The 23,552-nt window shown below is 33.3% G+C and overlaps 1 protein-coding gene across 1 annotated transcript; it reads left to right on the top strand.

The window, feature by feature from the left end:
* Window positions 1-6,983: 6,983 nt before the first annotated feature.
* Window positions 6,984-8,105, top strand: LOC11418410 (probable aquaporin NIP-type). Its single transcript, XM_003598198.3, has one exon. It carries the CDS (start codon window positions 7,134-7,136, stop codon window positions 7,926-7,928), a length of 795 nt encoding a protein of 264 aa, XP_003598246.1. The 5' UTR covers window positions 6,984-7,133; the 3' UTR covers window positions 7,929-8,105.
* Window positions 8,106-23,552: the final 15,447 nt, after the last annotated feature.

Raw genomic sequence — 23,552 nt, 5'->3', positions numbered from 1 at the left:
ATTTCCGGTGTTTGTGACAGGATTTGCAAAACTCGGTGCCAATATTCATCAATTTATCGTCTCTAATTCCATCTTCTTTAACAAGAGTTATTGGCCGTCGCAAAATTTCATAGTTAAATTGCATTTTCCAAATAGTGGATGATAAAAGAAAGGGAAATAATCAATTTTACCTAATATGCATATGAAATTGGCATACTTAATTGTACCAGTGCAATGACCTTCTAGATATGCCCAGGTTGTAGTAATATAACAATAGGATTGTTTGCTCACATGGCTGCAGCAACCACAACATCATACGTTAAAAATGATTTTGGAATACTGTCTGCCAGGTAGATGTAGGTCCATTTTCTAAAACTTCTTTGATATTATGAAATATCTTAGCAAAATAATTTTTCCAGATTTTATATGACATATGATAATAAATAAATTATTAATTTTTTTTTAAGAAATCAAAATGATATTATTAACCACAAGACTATCTTCATGACATAAGGTGTACCAGGAAAGAAAGCCTAAATTTACAACAGTAGTTCAAACAATAAAAGTTCAAATTAGTCAACTCCCGCACATAAGAATGGGTTTTGGCAACAATTATGAAAACTATAATGAAAAGTTAAAGAATGAGCTTTAAACCACCAAAACGACAGAAACATCACTTTTTCCAGAAGTTGCACTAGATAGTTCTCTTTTCCACAAGAAATTATGACGTTTTTTTCCTTCTAAATTACCCAAACACAAGTAAACCAAATGCATGAAGGAGCACCTAGTTTTGACGGCACCAGAAATAGTACTAAATTGAAAAAAAAAAAATGATCCACAATATTATAAGAATCCGCAGAGTAAACACAAAGCCAGTTTTGAACCAATTGCTATACCTGACCAAACAATGGGCAAGACAGAAAAAGATGGTTCTCTATTTCCTGAAAACCACAACCGGCGACACATAACTGACACTCTGCTGAGATAATGCCTCTACGATGCAGATTTGATTTAGTAGGTAAACGAAATCGAAACAGCCACCAAGTGAACACGGTGATCTTCAGCGGGAATTCCTTCCTCCATTATAGAGCCTCGGGAACATGCTGAGTGGGGGCGGCCTCATAGTGATAAGCAGGTACGCCCCACTAACTGTGTACCCAGCACCCGAAGTGGAATCCACCTCCAAATGTCATGATTGTCAACCTGTAACATAACAGACGGCAACAAATTCCTACACTCCACTAACAAATCCTCCTCCGAAACCCACAATCTCCTCTGTCACTTCCAAACCTCACCCCTTGCATCCCACCCCTAGCAAACATATGCGCCACCGTACACAATTTATCATCACATAAATCATATAACCTGCTAAAACGGACGTTAAGGGGAACATCACCAACCCACCTATTTAACCCAAAAAAATGTGTTAGCACCATTACATACTTGAAGTCAATGGTTATCGGGGAACCAACTACCATGTGCACCACCACCGTCCCGGATGCCAACAATGTCCTTCCACCACACCGATCCCACACGCCCCCCAGCCAACAATCACCCCCCCTGCTCAAGGCCGTATCTAGCGGCCAAGAGTCGGAACCAAAGCCCTTCTCTGTCCACCAACATCCTCCAACACCAGTTCCCTAAGATAGCTATATTAAACTCTCTAATTTTCCTTACTTTTAAACCACCAACCTCCTTATCCACACAAATGGACTCTCAATCAATCCAAGATATTTTTCTATTTTCCTCACTCCCACCCAAAAAAAACGAAGTAAAAGAGAATCAATAGAAGCAATAATACCTTATGGAGCTTTGAAGAAGGAAAGAGCATAGACAAAAAGTGAGGTCATGATAGACTTAAGGAGAACAAGGTGACCACCAAAAGAAAGATGTCTGCTTTTCCAACTAGACAGGTGGGATTTTATTCGATCGACGACAGGGTCCCTAAAATTTAACCGACGAGGATTTCCACCAACAGGAAGACCCAGATACATAATAGGCAGAGTATTCACCTTACAATTTAAAACAGACGCTGCTTCAAGTAACCATGAACGATTAACATTAACATTTACCAACTCACTTTTATGGAAATTAACTTTCAACTCACACGTAGAAGCAAAAAGATGAAGAGCAGCCCTCATCGCCCGAACATTAGCCCAACTTTTCTCAACCAAAATTAACGTATTGTCTGCAAATTAAAGGTTAAAAATAGTCAAATTCCCCAACCGACCAACCTTGTAACCAGAGAAGATTTTATTATTAATCAAAGAATTCATCATAGATATAAAGATTCCGACGTTATTTAACGATGATTAATTTTTTCCGATGAATCTATTGAAAACACAAGGTTGTTCTTCCTTCTCTCCAACTTTATTAGTATGTTAATTATCGTGACTTGAAACAATCCATTATTGATATCTATTTTTCAATTCTTAGAATTCAATTTATCTATACTATATATAAAGAAAACAACCTCTGGGCTGACTTTTTCTTACATAAAATGCCCTCAATTTTCAATACAAATAACAATATGTAACAAATCGATAATAATAAATGTAAATATTAAAATAAAAGTATAACAAACACAAATGTCCAATATTTTCCTTTATCATTTAAAAAATGTAACAAATTAGATGAATGTATCTATATTTACTTTTTTACTATCCCAATTATACTCTTACATAACAACTTTTTCTATAATAAAGATTTTTTTTTTTAAGAAATAAAAATTGTTGTTGATGTCATTTAACAAAATTAAAATTTAGATTATATTTTTTGTTATATTGTTGGCTTCATTGAAATATATAATTATTGTTAGTTTGATTTATTATAATTTGAAAGGAAAAAACATTTTTATTTTTACTTTTAATCAAAATTAAAATTTTATAAAAAAAAAATAACGTTCGCAATTTTCAAACGTTAGCCCAATAAAAAGAACGGAAAGATAGAAAATGATGGTTTAAGCAAGTATATGATTTTTTTTTATATAAAATATGACTTTAATTTTTTAATTTACATGTCAAAATCTTAAACAATTTGTTTTATTGAATCTTGAGCAAGACTCAATCTTATCTTAACCAATTTATAAGAAAAAACAAATAACAAAGCATTAATTTAACACCATATCATTAATTTAACCAAATCTGGTTTATATCATGTCGGTCGAAATTAAAAATAGCTTTTGATTTTTGTACCAAAAAAGAAAAAAGAAAAAAACTAGAAAAGGATATAAAGGTCCAAAAACAAAGAAGTTATGCATGTGTCCATTCAGACAAGACAACTAAGAGAACAGTGTTTCGTGTCACTGCATGATTTGCCAGCGATATTTCTTTTTCTCCTCTTAAAAACAACCGATAAGAACAATAAATAGTCTGATTTTTGCTAAGTGGACCCAGACAGAGCAAGTCCGTTTTCATGGTCCAAACTCATCCCGTTGAAAAAGGACAAAAATTTAATACAATGATTATGCTATTATTGGATATTTTCTCAACCACAGTAAGATATGTGATATGTGGACAACTACTATATTTAAGTGTAAAACAATCCTCTCCAAAACAAAACAAGAAGAAATGTAAAACAAATCAAATTTGAAGCCTTCTCTTTGTAAAGGAAAGGGACTTTGCTAATTTTGAGCTTGACTAGGAGGTGATAGATTACGTCAGGTTGTCCTTGTGAGCTTAACTCAGTTGGTATGAATAATGTATAAAATATGTAAGGTGCGGCGTTCAAACCCCGACCACCACCAAAAAAAAGATTACGTCGGGTAGAAATTTTCTTTTTTTTGATACCAATTTAGAACTATTTTATTTTCACCATTTTAAAATGAATGTCTTTTAAGATTATTTCATATAACTTAAGAAACATAATTAAGTTGTAAAAACATATGACATTTTGTTTAAACAAGCATTACTATCTATTGATGTGTTTTTCACATAATAAGTGATAGTGGGATATAATGTGTTGGGAGGAATGTGCATAGTATTAATTAGATAATGCATTTGTAAGAATAATAATAAATTATAAATTAGAAAGTGAAATTGAAATTGACATTCATTTTAAAATGAATTTTTATTTTCTTCCTAAAGTGACATTTAATGTGAACTAGGGAGAATATAATTTTGTTGAGGAGTTAAAGACCCATGGTTAATTTTATGACAAAAGAGAAAAATAATAACATAACAATTAACATAATAACATTTGTCATTAAAAATATATATAATATTTTTGACATATAAGAGAGTATAAATTAGAGGTTTAATATGAGCATTACTTCAACAATTGAATTTTAGCTTATTCACATTAACAAGTATTTGACATTATTTATTTTTTATAATAAAAATTTAGAGTGAGAGGATGTTGCCTCAGCTCAGTACTAAAAAAACCTTAAAATTTAGAAAGCATTTATAACGACATTAAAGAGCTCAAACTCAGAACCTCTCAATCCAAGATTTGTCATTTTACTACTATTACAAACTCTTGGATTTAATATTTGAAAATTATTTGATTATCCAAAAATTACCGTATTTGTAATAACAATAACTATGACAAGAGAAAATAAAACTCCCCTATCAAAAAAACTATGACAAGAAAATTATGCAATCGGTTTTCGGTCGTGGTTTATATTTTGAATTTTCATTAAACGGTTCCCATGACTATGATAAGATCGCAATGCCAACGGTTTCTATGATATTATTAAAGTTGTTTGGAGTTTAACATTGCTCGTATTTTTGAGAAGTTGAATGTATAAATGTGTTTCGACACTTTCACTCTTTGAACTAACTTTTAAGATGAGATCTAAATCCATTTAATATAATATTAGAGACATGTTAAAGATTACAATGTGATAAATGGATCAAGACCTACACTAGACGTGAGAGTGAATATTGAAAATGTTTGAAGTTTGTCTGAAGACACGTATTGCAGTGTTTTTGAATGCATAGATGGGTTTGGGCACTCACCTTTTAATTTAGCTTTTATGATGAGATTCAGATCTATTTAAAAATTTGTGCATATGTTCTCTAAATAAATTAGATGTGTCATTTCAGAATTTGACAATAATACTGGTTTCCATAAGAAATACTTTGAGTTAACTTTTGATAATTTTTTGACTAATTTATTTATTGAACACAATGTCATAACCACATTTCTCACATGATACAAACTACCATCCTTCTATTTTAACCCGTGACAAAATGGATTGAAATTGACTTACTTTGGGGAGAAAAAGTCTATCTCTCTCCCTCCCTCTCCTTCTCTCTATATATTATTTCTCCTTTATAAAACATTCTAAAATACTAAAGTGATCATAACTTTTCTTCCACCATACTCTCCAGTAATATTTATAAACAACTTTTGTTTTTTATAAATTCAGTAAATAAGTGATGTATATAAACTATAACAATATTATATTTCACATACATCAATTATTTAATAAAACTAAAAAAACGAAAAAGGGAGTATTAGATAATATCGAAAGCAAAACACCCATACATAACCTTTGTTGAAAAGTAAAACGGTACATAAGGAAAAAAACATCAATCTCAAGAAGAATAACTCTTCACAACTTCAAACACTATCTTCATTTTCAATCATTTTACTTTAGAATAAAAATAGATTAACACCCTTAATGTGTACATCCTTGTGTATCATTGTAAAAAATTTCAGTTAACCAAATACATGATATGTGTGATCATATTTTTAGTTGCGTGACCACTATTTAGAAGCTGAAAAATATGGTCATGCAACTAAAATGCGCGTGACCACTATTTTTCCCCTTAGTTAACCAAATAATTTCTGGAAAACTAGTGGTCATACAACTAAAAAAATATAATCACACAAACCATATATTTAGTAAACTTAAATTTTTCAGAGTGGTAGAAAGGGGTGTATATCAATCAATCTATCAATGTTGTTTACTTTACACACCGTGTCACCATATTTATAACTAAGATACTCCTATGTCCCTTCTAATAGAATTTCTAAAAAAAAAAAATCATAAATATTAAAAAAATTGTTGGAATAATAAATTTGTTTGAAATATATATAAGTTTTACATATTTATCTTTATCGTAATTGACACCTAAAGAATCAAATTTAAGAGTTTAAAAGTAGCATACATCAATGTTTGAAGGAAACATGTTCCAAAGAGGCATTATTACTCATGAGGTTCAACTGTGTGTTTCTGGCTGTGGGCAACAGAAATCAGAGACTCGCTTATTTTTGTTTTGTAATTTTTTTGGCCAGTTATGACAGTTGGTTAGGAATTGGTTTGGTGTTTACTCGGTTGATCCATCTAATATTGTGGATCATTTCTACCAGTTTGGTACTTCTTCCGGCTATGACAAATCTCGATGTTCGCTTATGCATCTGATTTGATTCGCTTGTTCGTGGGTGTTATCGAAGGAAGGAAATGACAAGTTGTTTCAAAATAAAGAAAACTCTCTGACTCAGATCCTGGAGAATGTGAAACTTTTTTCCTTCCGGTGGCTTAAAGCTAAATTTGTAAACTTTTATTATACTTTTCATAATTGGTGCCAAAACTAATTCTTATGTGCGGGTATTGGCTAGTTTATTTGACTTTTTGCTGAACATTTGATGTACTTATCGGATCTCTTAGATGGTACATCTTGTGTTGTCTAGATAGTATTTTGTTTCATGTTAATATAATTTTGATTTCTTAATAAAAAATGTTTCAAGCAAACACTACTCTTTTAATAGAATTATACATTAGAAATTAGGGCACGAAATTGTTTTTGAATTAAATAAAATTGAAGTTAGAAAAACACGAGCTTCACACAAAATAAAAATATCTATGTTTTAACGATAAATGTGTAGAAGTAGCTATAATGATATTACCAAAAAAAGAAAGAATTGATTATATAAAATTTATAATGAATTTTTTATTTTTATTTTGACAAATAAATTTATAATGAATGTTAGTAGAGTAGTCGAACATAGACATCACCTTATCTCTTATATCACTCCCTCTCCAAATGACCTATTTTGTTTTCATATAGGCTTTTACGATATTTTAGTTTAGTTTGGATACTTTTTATAACTTCTTCTTCTTCTTCTTATGTCTATATATACACATAGACACACACAATGCACCTATCTCTCCAACTACATGTGAGTTGAGAAAATATATAGCATCAATGGCAATCAAACACCAAGGAAACAATTCCCTCTTGAAACATTGTTGTTCATCAAGGCGTGTAATAACCTTGATACAAAAGGTAACTGCAGAAGTTATTGGTACATATTTTCTAGTGTTTGCTGGGTGTGGTGCTGTAGCAGTAAACAAGATCCATGGCTCTATCACTTTTCCAGGGATTTGCATCACTTGGGGGTTGATTGTAACAGTCATGTGTTACTCAGTTGGTCATATCTCTGGAGGCCTCTTCAACCCTGCTGTTACCATCACCTGGGCTATTTTTCGCCGAATCACGATTAAAGAGGCTCCTTTGTACATTCTTGCTCAATTACTTGGTTCTACACTTGCAAGTGTAACGTTATCTTTAATGTTTGACATCACACCCGAATCATATTTCGGAACTGTACCGGTCGGATCAAACTGTCAATCTTTAGTGTTAGAAATCATTATCAGTTTTCTCTTAATGTTTGTCATTTCAGCTGTTACTACAGATGATAGAGCGGTCGATGACTCGGCAAGTATTGCGGTTGGAATGACATTAACATTGAATCTTTTTATTGCTGGGCCTGTGTCAGGTGCATCTATGAACCCAGCAAGAAGTATTGGTCCTGCAATTGTGATACATATTTACAAAGGATTGTGGATATATATAGTTGGTCCAATTATTGGAGCCATAGCTGGAGCACTTGCCTATAACTTTCTAAGATCAGCATACAAACCAACTTCAGAGACAATAGCAGACAAGCCAACTTCAGAATTAACAACAGACAAGCCAACTTCAGAGAACATTGTGTAGGTTTGATTTAAGGGTGCATAATCATTTTCCTTATTTTGTAGTTGAGTGCTTTGCTTTTGTTTAATGGAAATTTTCCTAATTAGGGTTTTAAACTGCTTTGGTTTGTTAAGAATGTTTTAATAAGAAGTGTTTGAGTTTTTGTGTAATGAAATTATTATGGCATTCTATGTTAAAATATGTATGTTAGTTCCTTCAAAAAAAAAAATATGTATGTTAGTTTATTTTTTCGATATTTACTCTTATTTATGATATTAGACTTATTTTATGAACACCCGTATTTGTGACATTTTTTTCTCACTTTTTTAACAACATTTTTTTCTCACTATTAATTAAATTTAAGTAAAAATTTGTCTGGTTATATAACAAATAATATTTTAGTAAAACAAATATATCATTCAAAAATTGAATGTACACGAGACTATTAAAAACAAATTTAAATTAGTATTTTGGTGGTTCTTTTATTACAAGAGAAAATTTTATTAAGGGAATAGCTAAACACACATGATATGTATAGATGCCAAGAGCTAGGAAACAAATAACAATGTCCCAAGGTAATACCAGGTTCAGGAGGTTCTGCAATATATGTATAGAAGAAAAGTCTATTAACTCAATTCAAATTCTATTTTATTATTTTTAGTATTATTTACTAGTTATCTTTACATTCGAACTTCAAGGTGAAGTTTGTTAGAAGACAAGCGAATATGATTACTCATACTTTAACTAGGGGGATCTGATTCTTGGTATTAACAGAGAGGTAATTTGAATAAACTGATTTCATTAATCAATTTTTTATATAAAGGACAATACAGTAGAACAACTTATATACAATGGTAAAGAAGCTAGCTAGCCAAAACAGTTACAGTTTCCACTAACTATTTATATTCTAAACTAGTGAAAGACTAAGAGACTAACTAAAGTTAAATACAAGGAATAACTATAGTTAAATATGAAGAGTGATAAATGGTAATACTGATTTTGTATTGAACATTGGTTGATGAATGATATTTAACTTTGCTTTGGTAAAAAAAGAAAGAAAAAAAAATTCAATTCAATTACTAAAACATGCTATCTAAAATTACATGATTCTAAATCTGCTAATAGATGTCGTGACCCTGCACTTCACTGAAATCACTATGCATACATGAGTACATGACATTGGGAAATTCTACAAACTCCGAAAAAAAATTTGTTTTTCCTTCTATTTGTATACTCAAACGAGATCCATGCTATTATTCTTTTGATATTATCAATCACCTTCACCAAATTTGCAACCTTCCATTGAATATTATGTTGTTTTTGGATTTAGAAAAGATTTTCATCCAGTGAAGATGTTACTAGTAATAGTTGCGGACTAAGTCGCTCTTCTTAAGATGTTCCGTAATACTGGCCAAATTTTGCAAGCAGACTATTAACCATGATGTCTCTAAAATAAAACAGTCTAGCTACAACTGTAATGAAGTCCTATTAAATGTAGGATTTGTTCTAGAAATACATGACCCCCAGTATGGTACAAAGACCACTCGAATATGACAATGAAACCACTTGAATGTGACACTATCTATTGTGGCTGTACCGTGACAACTCAAGTACGATATTATATCAGTCTAACTTCGCAAGGAAGAAACCAATGGGACTGTTGTTCGAAGACCACTTTCATTTCGAAGGGACAATATATATTGAAATGGACTATGCTTTTAAGAACATTATTAATTTCAAAAAAACAATATATCTCAGGTACTATAGTATTAAGAACATTCTTAATTCAAAAGGGACACTCTTATTTACCTAGTATTTAAGCTTAACATTTGTTATTTCCGGAAACCAATTTTGCCAAGTTTGTTGCTTGCAACTTGCCTGGTTATCATTCTAGGTTTAGCGCTTGCTGAACTTTACTTCCGTTTGTGCCACATTTCTGTCATCTCAATTTTATGCAAAGATCTTTCATTTTGTCTTCTAGGTGGTATTTTAACAATGGTGGTCGATGATCTTTTTTGGTGAAGATCATGGCTATTTATGGTTGTTTTGTTTGGTGGTGTTAGCTTCACGAGAAAATGGCTGCAAAGTGAAGTTTTGGAAAAGCAACTCCTTGTTCACTTGAAAACTTACTTTTTCGTTGATTTCTTCGCTCAAACTGAACTCTGAGGTATCTTAATATGCTCTGATGTCAAATCTGGTTCAGGGACAAAAGGAAAGGGTGAGAAATATAGAAACTATCTAATTTTCTGAAAGCAACTTGTTATTAATCGAATTCTTCAATGCTTGAATGCCAAAATACTTGGTAGTGATCCTTATTTATACCACTCTTATAAGGCTCTGCAAAACAAAATAGAAAGATCTACAAGCATTGATTAAAAAGAAAAGCCTAGAAATATGGATAATCTAATTCATATGACTAGAAGGATCTAGAAAAGTTAAGATTTCCCTAGTGTTTAATTTTATCTTATTTAGTACAGTGTCTAGAAGCTTCCTTAATAATTTTTTGTAGTGTCTAGGCTCATGATGTTGGATGGGATAGAAATTGGTACCGCTTATGACGATGTATATGATGGATTGGGATTCCGTGTTGTAGTAAAGCACGCAATTTTCACGCTGTACAAGATCCTGACCATTAATTAAAGATCAAACGGTACAGATTAATACATGTACAAAATCATTCTAAACAATCTGAGCCACACATTTTAGATCGGACAGTCCTGATTTGTTACAGCGTCCTGCTTTAGCAACAGGGGATCCAAATCTGTATATGATACTCTAAATCATATTGCCCAAGAAATGGAGTTGGTCACCAAATATTGAGTGAGGCGTAACCAGAAGATGTATTTATATTATGTAGAACGAGCGTCTTGATGATTAGTTTTTCTTTATGAATTTTGATCTTTCCCCTTGGTTATAAGGACTCTTATGCATATCGATTAAAATTTTAATACCGCAACATTTATGTCACTCTATATATTGGTATTCTGAACATGTTTCGTATCAATTTGGGTGACTGACGAATGAATTCAAAATTAAGTTGTATGAATTTGGTTGAAGTCGCATATTTTATGCCACAACTCCGATTAATGAATTCCGAGTGTTCGAATATGTCTGAGTGTATTATGAAAATGCATATGCTTTTGTCCTGCTTATATTTTGTGTTTTGCGTCTACTTTTGTGTTCAGGACAGTTCAGGTCTTAAGTCTTGTTCCTTGATTAGGATTTAACTACCGAACACCAACGATCTGGAGTTAGGACCTGTGAGGGGATTTTTTGGAAATTGGAGGGGCCTATCAAGCAAACTTCTGTGCGTTAATAGCTTGGACGGCCCATTTCTTTAGGTAATGGTAGGCTACAATTGGGTCATTTTATGTTTTTGAGCCCAATCATTTTCTAGACCTTTTTTTAGTAAACAAAATCCCAAGAAAATTTACAAAAATAAAAAATTGATGTTCCCACTTCAAGGTTGCTAGGAAACACTATGAAATTACCAATATAATCTCACCGGCAGTTAACTGTCAATGGATTTTAACTGACGGTAGTTAACGGCCGATGGAATTTGAGGTTAAATTTGTTATTTCATGGTGTTTCTTAGCATTGTGTGAAGTGTGAAAGACAATTTTCATAAAATATTACCCTGCAGTCTGCACCCCTACAATCGTACCCAAACCTTAACAAACCATCAAAAATATCAATTTTAACCTTTTTAAATCACACTCATATATCCTCCACAAAATAACGTTTTTGGATTTGAATGTATGTTTGAAAAACTCCGAGACAAGTTTTTGCCGGAGTTAATTACCATACCGTCGGCCTTAAGGAAAGTTTATCTGAGCTAACAACGATGGTCACATCAGCCACAATGGCAAATTAGTCTTTTTTAATTAAAAATGTAATATTTTTATACTTGTAATCTTAGTGAGGTATGAGTATGAAAGTTGAAAGTTTTGAATTTGAACTGAATTTGAGTTTAGAAAGAAAGAAAAAGAAAAACTTTAACAATCATAGTGATTTAAAACTAAAAATAAAAAATAAAAAAATTGTTAGGCCCTTGATTCAACATCATGGTATTAATAATCAAATTGTCGAAGGTTTTGTGCTTGCTAGAGAAGGAAGCGTCCAAATATGGATGATAAGAAAGAAAAGAAGACAAGTTCGTGTTCATGACCATTTCTTCCTTCTCCTCCTCATAATATTACAAAATAATCATCGTATTAGAACATTTTGAATCCTTGATAGAAAAAGCATATGTTTCGTTTCAAAAACTTGATTTGTGCTAGGGAGCAGAATTTCTTGTTAATATATCTCATTATGTCTTGTTCAAAAAAAAACTTGATTTGTGTAAAAAAAAAAAAAAATAGTATGTTTTTAATATAATAAATAGAAATAAAATTAAAAATCTATCTTCCTTCAAAAAATCTGGTATGGTAATTAATTCCAAAATCCTGTCTCAAAGTTTTCTAGAAAATATACATCGCATGGAGGGTGAATGAGTGTTATTTGATAATGGTTAAGATTGGCATTTTATGGTTTCTTGTTGCATGGGCATAATTACAGGGGTGTGCGGTATCAGGGTTGTTCAGAGAATTTTACGGGCATTAGACATAATATGAGAAAAGGATCTCTTAAATAATACATCATTAATTATTTTAGTTCATTGTTGTGTTTTATATTAGCTCTTCATTTAGGTTTTTTATTTCCTTTTTTACTACCGAATAAATATTTTTTTTAGACAACATCTGAAAATATCATAGAAGTATATAATTTTTTTGGTAGTGATAGAAGTATAGAATAATAGCACATGCGAAGTAGACTGAAATTTTAGCACTCAAAACATCGTATGTCAAATGCAGCTATCAATAAAAAGAAAAACAAAATAAAAAAACTTATGCGCCTCACATCGTTTTTTTTTTCTCTCATAGTGATCTCACATTGGTTTCATAATGATGAATGTGTTTCACATGATCTTGACATTACTATATTGATATAATTTATTTTCTTGGAATCTTTCAAAGACAAGATTAAGATTAATTTATCTAGTAAACCTATTTTCAACTTAAATAGAATTTGTTTTGTTAGGAAAATTATCTCAATTTCTTGGATAATAAATATCATCGATATTTTTAATATTAGTGAAGCACATTATTAGAAACAAAGGCCCCAAAAAAATATCACTAATTTCTTCGATAATAAATTCTTTAGCATATTATTAATAACAACCAATTTTTTTTATAGGAGAGTGTATATAGAATTTTTTGTGCTACATGGGGTATATATAGGAAATCGCACCAGAAGGGCCAAATACATTAACAGATTTCAGCCCAGCCTTTCATCATGTCAATGTTTGAGGCCTTTTCAACGAATTTTACTATAAATACCCCCCCAAAACCAAATATTTTTACATACACCCTCACCTTAAAAAAAATTGGACCCCCTACCAGCATCGGCCATAGACCATCGCACTCCTGGCCTGTGCCCTAGGGCCGGCCCTGTGCGATATATTTTATGCTAAATTTATTAGTTGAGTCATTCAAGTCATTGACTAGTGCCCCATTAAAAGTACTAATATTAACAGGTGGACAAAACAAAAAGAACAAATGATTCACTACAAGCTAGTAAATACAAACTAGCTACATCACCGTGAGCTTAACTCAGTTAGTAGGGATATTGCATATTTATATGCAGGGGTCAGGGTTCAAACCCTGGACACCCCACTTCTCCTTAATTAAATTGTGTGAGCTCTGACCACTATACTACTTAAAAAAATAAAAAATACAAACTAGCTCCCATTAAAAATTGCTCTTCTCCCATAAAAATTGCTCCCTCCTATACAAACTGACGAAAATACCCTTTGGGTGATTTAAGTCACACAGGAGTTTTACCCAACGTGACTTAATTCATGCTCATAACGGGTCAACGTGACTTAAGTCACGTAGGTTGTAGTCCAGCGTGAGTTAAGTCATGTTCTGCCTATGTCAAGTACCAGAACAGCAAAAACACCTTCTTTTCCTTAATTTCTTTCATTCCTTCATTCATTCATACATCCATTATGATGTAGGCAAACTAGCGGCACGTGTCGAAGATGAAGTGGCACGCAAGAAAAGTTTACTCGGAATAGTGCAAATTTGGCATCCGATGTCGGAATGACAAGAATTATACCTTTTTAAAAAGCCTCGGAACTCACGAGAAAAGAGAAAAACTGATGGCTTTGACATGATATAGGGGTGAATTTAGTCATTCGAGGTTGTCTCAAGACCAACCATATTTTAATATTTCAGCATATTTATTATTTTCTGTTTTATTTCAGTTTTTATTTTTCGGCCCATAAAAGTTTGTTATTTCCTCTAGTATTTAAACAGAACTTATGCAACTTAAGAGATACTTTTTCATTCAATAAAATTATCAAGACTTTTCTCAAATTCTAGTGGATTCTAGAAACTCATATATGATAGGTTTGTCGCTTGCAACCTGTCTATTTATCTTTCATGTTTAGCGTTTGATAATCCTTGCTTCTGTTCTGCGTCACATTCATTCATTTTCATCCATGTTTTCATCATTCATTCATAATTAAAATACGAATAATAAAACCAAAAATTACGCAAACGCAAAAGCGCAAGTGTAAATTTATTACATCAATATCCACCAAAATGTCATAAAATAACTACAAAACCATAAAATAAAATAAAAAAACCTTACTCTTGTGGACTTGGCTCATAGTCCTCCTTCGTAATCAGCTCCTCCTGGATAATGCTATATTCTGATCGGTTGCACTCCATAATACTGGCAAGGAGAGGATGTGTAAACACATAAGGATGCGACATATTATTATCCACTTTGCGCCTGATGTTGTCAATGATCTAGAGTGGGTTGGGAACCTGTCTAGCCCACTGCTGCTCAACAATAACCTCCTTGCAAGGAGGGACAAGAGATGTGTGCTCAACAACAGGCGCAAGCTCGCTGAACATAGGATGATATACACATTAAAACCATTTGTTGTACCTCATCGCATACTTCAACAGTTTGTCCTCCGGTGTCTGATGAACCCTCTCCACCTGGGTAAGGACATGGACCATGAATTCTTTAAAGGCGACAACCACATATGCTGGGTCAAGAGCCCCAATCTTCACAGGAGGTATGAGAATGGTCTGACAATAGTCGTAATGCCTGAGAACCCGCTCTTGCAAGTGAAGGCACATCATGTCTTTGTCGGCCATGATCCAACAGGGGTACCAGCAAATGTTCTAAAAAGGCGTGATGTTTTGTCGATACTTGTACGGCCTCTAGATGACATCATCATTCACCATCAAATCAATGAGGCGTCTGTAGTGTATAGGATCAGAATAGCCCCTAGGGGGTTTCTATCTAGTCGCAAGCAGGTCAGCACGCTCGTAGGCCTTCAAAATATTCCTCGAAATGAGCTTTCGTAAGTACTTCAAAACTCATCCCTACAAACACAAAGAGACACAATAGTACCAGCCGAGGTACCATAAATGCATATACAAACACAAGTAAGGTCATGTAACCACCAACAACGCTAATCTTCGCGTCGAGGTAAGAGAAAGTTAGGAGTACAAAAAAGCAAGTGTCATCCCGCCCCAGGACAACTCGTTCAACGCGTCCAAGTCTTGAAACGTCTTCACCCATATATTAAATGAACATTTCTGTTGTTCTTGCTGGCGAAAATGGCGAGGCCAACCAAGAGTAACAAAAACACCTTAATGAAAACATTCCTAGCAAGACCCTCCTCCTCCTCGTCAACAGCAGGATGCTCCAACTGATTACACCTATTGAGTAGTATTTCATAACACTCGTTCATGTGAGTTACGTTGACATACCCATACCCATTGCGCTCGTCCTCAGAACTAGAGGAAGATGAAGACCAAGAGTGTCTGCTCCGCCTTGGAGGCGATCTTCTTGTAGGGGATCTCCTGGGAGTAGAGCTGTCAAAACGGGCGGCCCGGCCCTAAACGGGCCGGACCAAAAAGCCCAGTTGACAAAACGGACTTGAAATATACTACCCGAGCCCGGCCCTACACGGGCCGCGGGCTAAACGGGCCGGCCCGTATTAAAAATTATATATATTTTTTATTTAAAAAAAAATACTATAAAACACTACTATAATTTTTTTTATAAATAATATTTTTAATATGTTTAAATAATGTCTAGCACAAAAGTAAATTGTAAACATTTTCGTACAAACGTCGTAAACTAAAACGACGCGAAAAATGATTTTAAATAAATTAGATATGTTATGGTTATAGATATTTATATATTCGATCTTTAAAACTATAAATAACGAAATGAATAAATATAATTTTATATTACATTTATATTTGTGTTAATTGATTGAATTTTCACTTTTGTTTTTTACTTTGATAATCAACTAAGTAAATAATTATTTGAAAAATATATATAATTTATAGATTTTTTTTTGTTATGCGGGCTAACGGGCTACCCGCGGCCCATTCGGGCTAGCCCTAAAGGGTACCGGGTTTTTAAGGGCCGGGCTAAAAAGCCCTATTAAAATTCGGGCTCAATATTTTAGGCCCAAGCCCTATATTTATTCGGGCTAAACGGGCCAGCCCATACGAGCCGGCCCGTTTTGACAGCTCTACCTGGGAGGGGAGCGTCTTGGTGACCTCCTTCTAGGTGACCGCCGGTCGCGGCTGGGAGATCTCACGCTGACTGAGCGTCTGCATGATCTGGACCTGGACCGGCGAGGGCTCATTTCTCTTCTGCTACGTTGTGGGGAAGGAGTGTTGCAGATGTGGATCAACGGCTTCCTCGATCGCTCCAGCTCGGCAATGCGTCGATTTTGTTCCCCGACTAACATCGTTTGATGTTTAAGCGTGCGGATTAGATGGTTGATCATTTACACTGTTAGAGTCGAATTGTCAACCACTTCGTCGGGCCGCGGGGGGCCGAAAATTGGTTGTTCCTGCACCTGAACCGCTAGATGGGCACTTGTTGGCATTGTTCCTCTTCGTGGGCTAGATGTAGAAGAGGGAGAGGTCGTTTATCCGTCGCAGTAAGGACGTTGGACTAGGATCAGAAGGCGTGGTGTAGCACCGTTGATAGCCATGGTTTTGTATGAAAAAGCTTTGGTTTTTTGTATGTAAAAAACGGGATAGCTTGTTATTTTCCACAGACGGAACCACTGATACGACTGGTCAGAAGGTGGTTGTCGTTGCTTTGTTTAATGTGGTGGGTCATGGTGGTGAGAATACGTCAGTGAGCGTTGGACCGAATGGGGGTGTGTACCTCAGAGTGAAAGAGATTCTCTCTTGGAGGCTACGAGGAGCCTGCTATTTATAGTGGTGGGTGAATGCAGAGCCGTTGTAATGGCACATGTGTGTCCGGTGGTTATGAAATCGAGGGAAGTGTAACCGTCAGTAAGAGAATCGCGGGAACATGGAAAGAGACGTTATTGTGATGTTTGAACAGGTTTCCATGTTGATGTAGCCACAACCTCTAGTGGTGCATTTGCCTCCTCATGGAACCACCATTACACCCCAATAGGGTCGTTTTATCCTTAGGGGCTGTTTCATCCTCCGCCATTGGCTTGTGGTTTTTATGTTTTAATTTTTTTTGTCCTGGTTTTCACATCAGTATTCGAACGATATGAGATTGGGTTTGTGTTCGACTATGATTGAGATGTTGTTTTGTTCGGTAGAGGTGCGATTTGGGTTGATCTTTGTCTTGTTACAATGGAGCGTTTTGTCATATATGTTTCACCGTAATTGTTTGCGTCATCGTTGTTTGGGATTTCCATTTTTCTAGGTAATTCCTGATCTGGTTTAGGTTTCAGTTTCAATGTGAAAACTGATTGGCTCGAAAGAGTCATTACTGCTTGTTATGGTTCTTCGTAAGGAGTTTATGGTACGTGGATCTATTACCATGTTGGTGATTTTTATCCTCGTGATTCACTTTATTTAACTTTAGATTGTTTGGTTTATAGAGCTTAATTCTCGTGATTCAGCTTTTGTTTTCTGCAGCCTGATTCCACGCTCGTACGAGTTTGCTAGGTTGTGCTCATTATTGGTGTTTGGCTATTAAGATATCCACTTGTGTTGGTTTAGCTATTGTATTAACCGGTAGGGTTGACCAATATTTTTGTGTGGATTTGTTGGGTCAAATTTCACGTTCCTCCGATTTGTGTACTTCTTTGTTTTTATTAATCTACATTTTGTTATGTCAAAAAAATTAATCTACATTTTGTTTATCTTAAAAAAATATTAACATTTTTATTTGATTATCAAGAAAAACATTTTTATATGTACATCTATTTTTTTCCCCTCGAAAAGAAAAATATGTATATGTATTTTTGTATGTATATATCATTATGGCAACTTTAGACACACAACTGTCAACATATACTTTCAAAAAAACTATCAACATATATTTTTATTTTTTTGGAAGAAAAATATGATAAAATTTCTTTGATTGATTCTGTTCATAAAAAGTTGTTTGATTGTTATTTATATTTATAGTTATATATATATATATATATATATATATATTTTAAAACTCGGTATCCGATTCAAGAATCGACTAATCTGAGGGGGCAAATCCCACCGCCCACTTGCGGGGGCCTGTCTAAAGCCAGAGCAAGTTCTGTATAGACTTAGTCCACCGAAATTGACACTAAATGGAATCGAACCTGAGACCTCTGGAGGAGCAAACTCCAAGATTTATATTTTGTAATTTTCATTCATTATGAAATACTTATTTTAATTTATTTTTATCATATCAAGTTGTTGGCTAAAAATATTTAAGTCATTTTATTTTCTTTTGGGTAATCTATTTATGTCATTTTCTAAATACACATATTTCTTTTCTATCCTAATTTTCTTCCATTTTATCTTATACCAAATACTAAATAAAATTTTCTTTTCACTTTCAGATCTTTACTCTATGTTTTCTTCATCAACTAAATAAAGTACAAAGAGGGTATCGACTAAATTATCCTAACTTCTTTTTTCAAAGACTAAAATTAATTTAATTCATGTTTTATAAATTTTCTCATAAACTAAAATGGGTATTCACTCTTTAAAACAAACTTGAAGAAGGTTTTAATTTTTAAACAGTTATGTGGACATTAACTAATAAAATCCGCAATCAAATGTCTTTTCATAGAGATATCATTACTTCTTCAATTATTGAAATTTTAGATATCTTTTTCTTGAATCTCAACTCCTCACAGATCACAATCTATTTTGGTGTTCACATATATAAGGAAAGGCTGTAAACAAAAGTTGAATATTAAATTTGTATAAGTAGAAGTCTTATTCAATTTTATGTATACGTGTTTATCTATAAATCTTCGGACATTGTTTCTTGAATCTCAATCTCCAATCTCCATTATTTACAAATCACAATCCTCATAATTGATATTCATCTCAACCAATAATATCTTCAATTTATACTCTCTCACTTAATAATACAACTCCAACCTCATGACTTGACACCGGTTTCTTTTCATCCAACATCCCACTACTTTCTTCATAATTATTAGTTTGTTTGTGAAAAAATATCTGTCACAAATAATTGATAGTTTTAATTTTTAAGGTTGCAGAAATTATATTATGTAGTTGTACATTCTAATCCGACTTAGGTTGGTCCGTCGACTTGAGATCTTAAAGTGTACTTCCTCAATGTTTTAAGATTGATTTTTCCTAGTGCCAATTCAATGGGCCCCCGCGAGTGAATGATGGGGTTGGACCCATTAGATTAGTCTCTCATTAGGTTGGATACCAATTTTTTCTTTAAAAAGTCTTAAGTGCAATTTTGATCCCCCTGTTTTTAAAATCGTTAATTTTTTATACCCTTTTTTAAAACATGTTTTTTATCCCCCTATTTAAAAAGTCAACAAATTTTTTGATCTCCCTCCCCCTCAGGATGATGTGACATGATTATTAATGACATGAAGCTTACGTAACATTGGTTACATATTGGTTACATAGTTTATCATTTAACACCTTATTTCCATGTCATTCTAATTATAAATTATATTACAATTATAAAAAAAAAATTAAATAACAAATTATTATTCTAATTAAATTAAAGAGAATTGGGGGAATAAAATTAGAAACCCTAATATGTTCATATTTCCAACATAGAGAAAATAAGTGAGTGATTTCAGGTTTGCTTCAATCCTCTTCATCTTCCTCTGTTCACTTCCTCGATTCAACGTTTCTTCTTCTTCGATTCAATTTGCTCCTAACATCTTAAGAGCCTAGATTAAATTAATGGATTTTATATACATTAAGGAATTTTTATTATATTTGCACAATTTAGAGACTAAGTTGGAGAAAAGTGTGAGTTTAAAGAGTTACAAAGAAGCCATCGAATTGAGAAGATTATGAGGAATTTTATATGGGTTCTTTGGTTGGGTATCAGCAAAGTGCAATGATTGTTAACCCCAATTCTCTATGGATTTAGGTTCTCAAATCCGATGAATTAAAAAACCAAACAGAGGAAGACGAAGAGGATTGAAGAAACCCTGAACTCACTCACTTATTTTCTCCACGTTAAATTTTTTCAATTTGGGAATAAGAACAAATTAAGGTTTCTAATTTTATTCTCTCAATTCTCTTTTAATTTCAATAATAATTTGTTATTTAATTTTTTGATAATTGTAATATAACTTGTAATTAAAATGACATGGAAATGAGGTGTTAAATGATAAGTCTTGTAAGCAACGGCACGTTAGCTCCATGTCATTAATGAGCATGCCACGTAATCATGAGGGGGAGGGGGACCAAAAAATATGTTGACTTTTTGAATAAGGGGATCAAAAAACATATTTTAGTAGAGAGGAATATCAAAAATTAATAATTTTGAAAATAAGGGGATCAAAATTTCATTTAAGTCTAAAAAAATTAATATTATATACACTACTCATAATTTAATATGTTATACTTTGTATTTATAATAATGATAAATATATCAGTATTTGATATTGTTTAAAAAAAATCAGTACGTGGTATGAGTGATATAGTAAAAATAATATCCTCTCTTTCGCTTGTACAGCTTTTTTCCTTAATTTGAACGAAATATATAGTCAAACAATTCATATATTATAGGTCGGAGGGAGTAATAACTTATCAACTTGTTTGGGAATTTTCTGCTCAACCATTATCGATATCATCAATTCAATTTGGTTTCCAAGGAACAATAGCAGGTTTAACAACATCAAACCAAATACGAACTCAATATGTTCATCAATTGATGATTTTGTTATTCTAAAAGCTTTTAGAATTAGCAACCATCATCCAAAGGCTCCTGGGATTATTGACGTGATATGACATCCTCCAATCCTTAATATGATTAAATGCAATACATATGGTACAGCTCTAGGAAATCTAGGTCAAGCAGCTTGTGTAGACATTTTTAGAAACAGTAATGGGGCAAGCATTGATTGTTTTTGTTGTTTTTGGATTTAGAAAAGTACCTTTTTGAATAAACGAAATCACGATCAAATTAGATATTATCGGGTTGAGTTACGACCAAATCGTTTTTTTAAGACGTTTCGTGGTACTATTCGAGTTTGTGCAAAGTAGACTAACATCCACGCCACCTCCTAGACAAAACTGCCCGGTTCACCTGTTCGATTACGTGCTGCACCGTAAGTAATCGTTTGAGAAATAACACCCTCAGCTGTGTTATTTCTGATTCTTAAATTGTTTGGCATTAGGCTTCAGAACAGCACCTACAAATTTATTTTTAGTGTTGTTGTTCGAGACATCAAACACCTCTTCTTTTAGGTCTTGTTTCCTCGCCTCTTCTTCAATTCGAAGGCGAGTAATCAGACTTTCAAGAGAAAACTCTTTAGTCTTATGCCTAAGGGTATTCTTGAAGTCCTTCATGGCAGGGGGCAGTTTATCAATAAAAACATCAATTTGAAATTGTTCGGGCAACTTCATACCTTCAACATAGACTTCGTGAGCTATCTTCTGAATTTCATGAGATTGTTCTTCCAATGATTTTTCATCAGTCATCTTGTAGTTTAGGTATCGGCTGACAACAAACTTTTTGGAACCATGTCGCTTTCAATGTCATCCTTCTTCTGCAGCGCATCCCAAATATGTTTAGCAGTATCGTAGAGTCTGTACAGATCGTACAGATCATCTCCGAGTCCATTCAAAATAATTTTTTTTGCATAGATAATCATTATATTTCCAGAGGGCAATATTTATATTGGTTTGTGTTACCTTCCCAGCATGTTCAACAACATGTTTCTCCTCCTCAATAGGATCAGACGTATTTGTATCCATAAGAGCCTTACCATTATTATTCGGTAGGAATCGAACTCACTGATATCACAGGTATGTCCTCCTTCAAGACGCGGGAAGCTTTTTTCATGGTTAAGAAAAATAGCATTTTTTTGTTGCCAACGTTTGAAGTGACTGTCGTGAAACTTAAACGACTTATTGTAATCAATTGTTGTTCCAGACGCGATAATTTTTTCGGTAGTCATGGTGTTTTTAGAAACGTCTTAAAATTGTTGTTTTCGGATTTAGAGAAGTACCTTTTAAAAAAACGAAATCAACACCGAAGATATTAACGAGTTAAGTCACGACCAGGTCGCTTTCTTTAAGACGTTTTGCGGCACTACCCGAGTTTGTGCAAGGTAGATTAACAATCGCGCCGCGTTTAGGATAAAATAGTCTAGTTCACCTGTTCGATTACGTACTGCACCGTAAGTAATCGTTCGAGAAATAACACCCTCAAATATGATTTAATCGTTCAATTAAACCATTCTATATGGTACGAAGACCACTCGAAACCAAAGGGATAGTAGGAGTAGAAGAAAGGAAGAAAGACTCATCAATACAAGTCAAAAGAGGGAGAAGAGAGGAAAAACATAAAAAGCATCATCTGTGTTTTTAGGTGTAAAGAATGAATGAGGGTTATGTCACAAGATTTGTCTATGTTTTTGTGGGGTGTGACTTATAATAATCAGCACACGCATGCGCGCACACACGCATGCGCTCACACACGCATGTATACACACACATATAAAACATAGTTGATGTTGGAAGTTTGAGGGTTATGTAACAAGATTTGTCTATGTTTGTGTGGGGTGTGACTTGTTTTTGGTGTTGCGTTTTATCAATTTTGGTGGTAGCCCTCTATTGGATGGTGTCTCTTGTTCCGTTGTTTCATTCTTTTATGTTGGTTATTAATAAATCTTACATTTTAAAAAAAAAAATATTAAAAAGTTCTCTCCAAATCGCAACTACAATAGAATTATAACATACATCTATCAATTTGAACATGTATAAGTAGCATACCACATTAGTTGTAACCTCCAGCTATTAATCTTTGAGTATCACGGTCCTTGAATTTTTTATGCAAAACATCTTATAATCTTTTCATAATCAAGATTAATTATTTAAAAAATTAATATTAGTTGAAATCAAAGCAAAATTAATTAATCTTTGTGTCAATGTAGATCGTAAATAATATTTTAATCATTTTAATATTGAAAACCTTCTCTAAACTTTTTGTTTTGACAAAGTTATAGGAGTTTTTGAATATTAAAATGATTAAAATATTATTTGCGATCTACATTGACGCAAATATGCAATAGTAACATGGATATTTAATATTATTCTATATGGCTTTGATTACAAGAATTTTTTT

The sequence above is a fragment of the Medicago truncatula genome, chromosome 3 (genome assembly GCF_003473485.1).
Source record: "Medicago truncatula cultivar Jemalong A17 chromosome 3, MtrunA17r5.0-ANR, whole genome shotgun sequence".
Lineage (NCBI taxonomy): Eukaryota > Viridiplantae > Streptophyta > Magnoliopsida > Fabales > Fabaceae > Medicago > Medicago truncatula.
Note: the sequence above shows the minus strand (reverse complement) of the source record. Positions and strands in the feature narration are given on the sequence as shown.

Excerpts from the sequence above, each read along its gene's own strand:
- LOC11418410 (XM_003598198.3), top strand. The coding sequence starts at position 7,134 with ATGGCAATCAAACACCAAGGAAACAATTCCCTCTTGAAACATTGTTGT.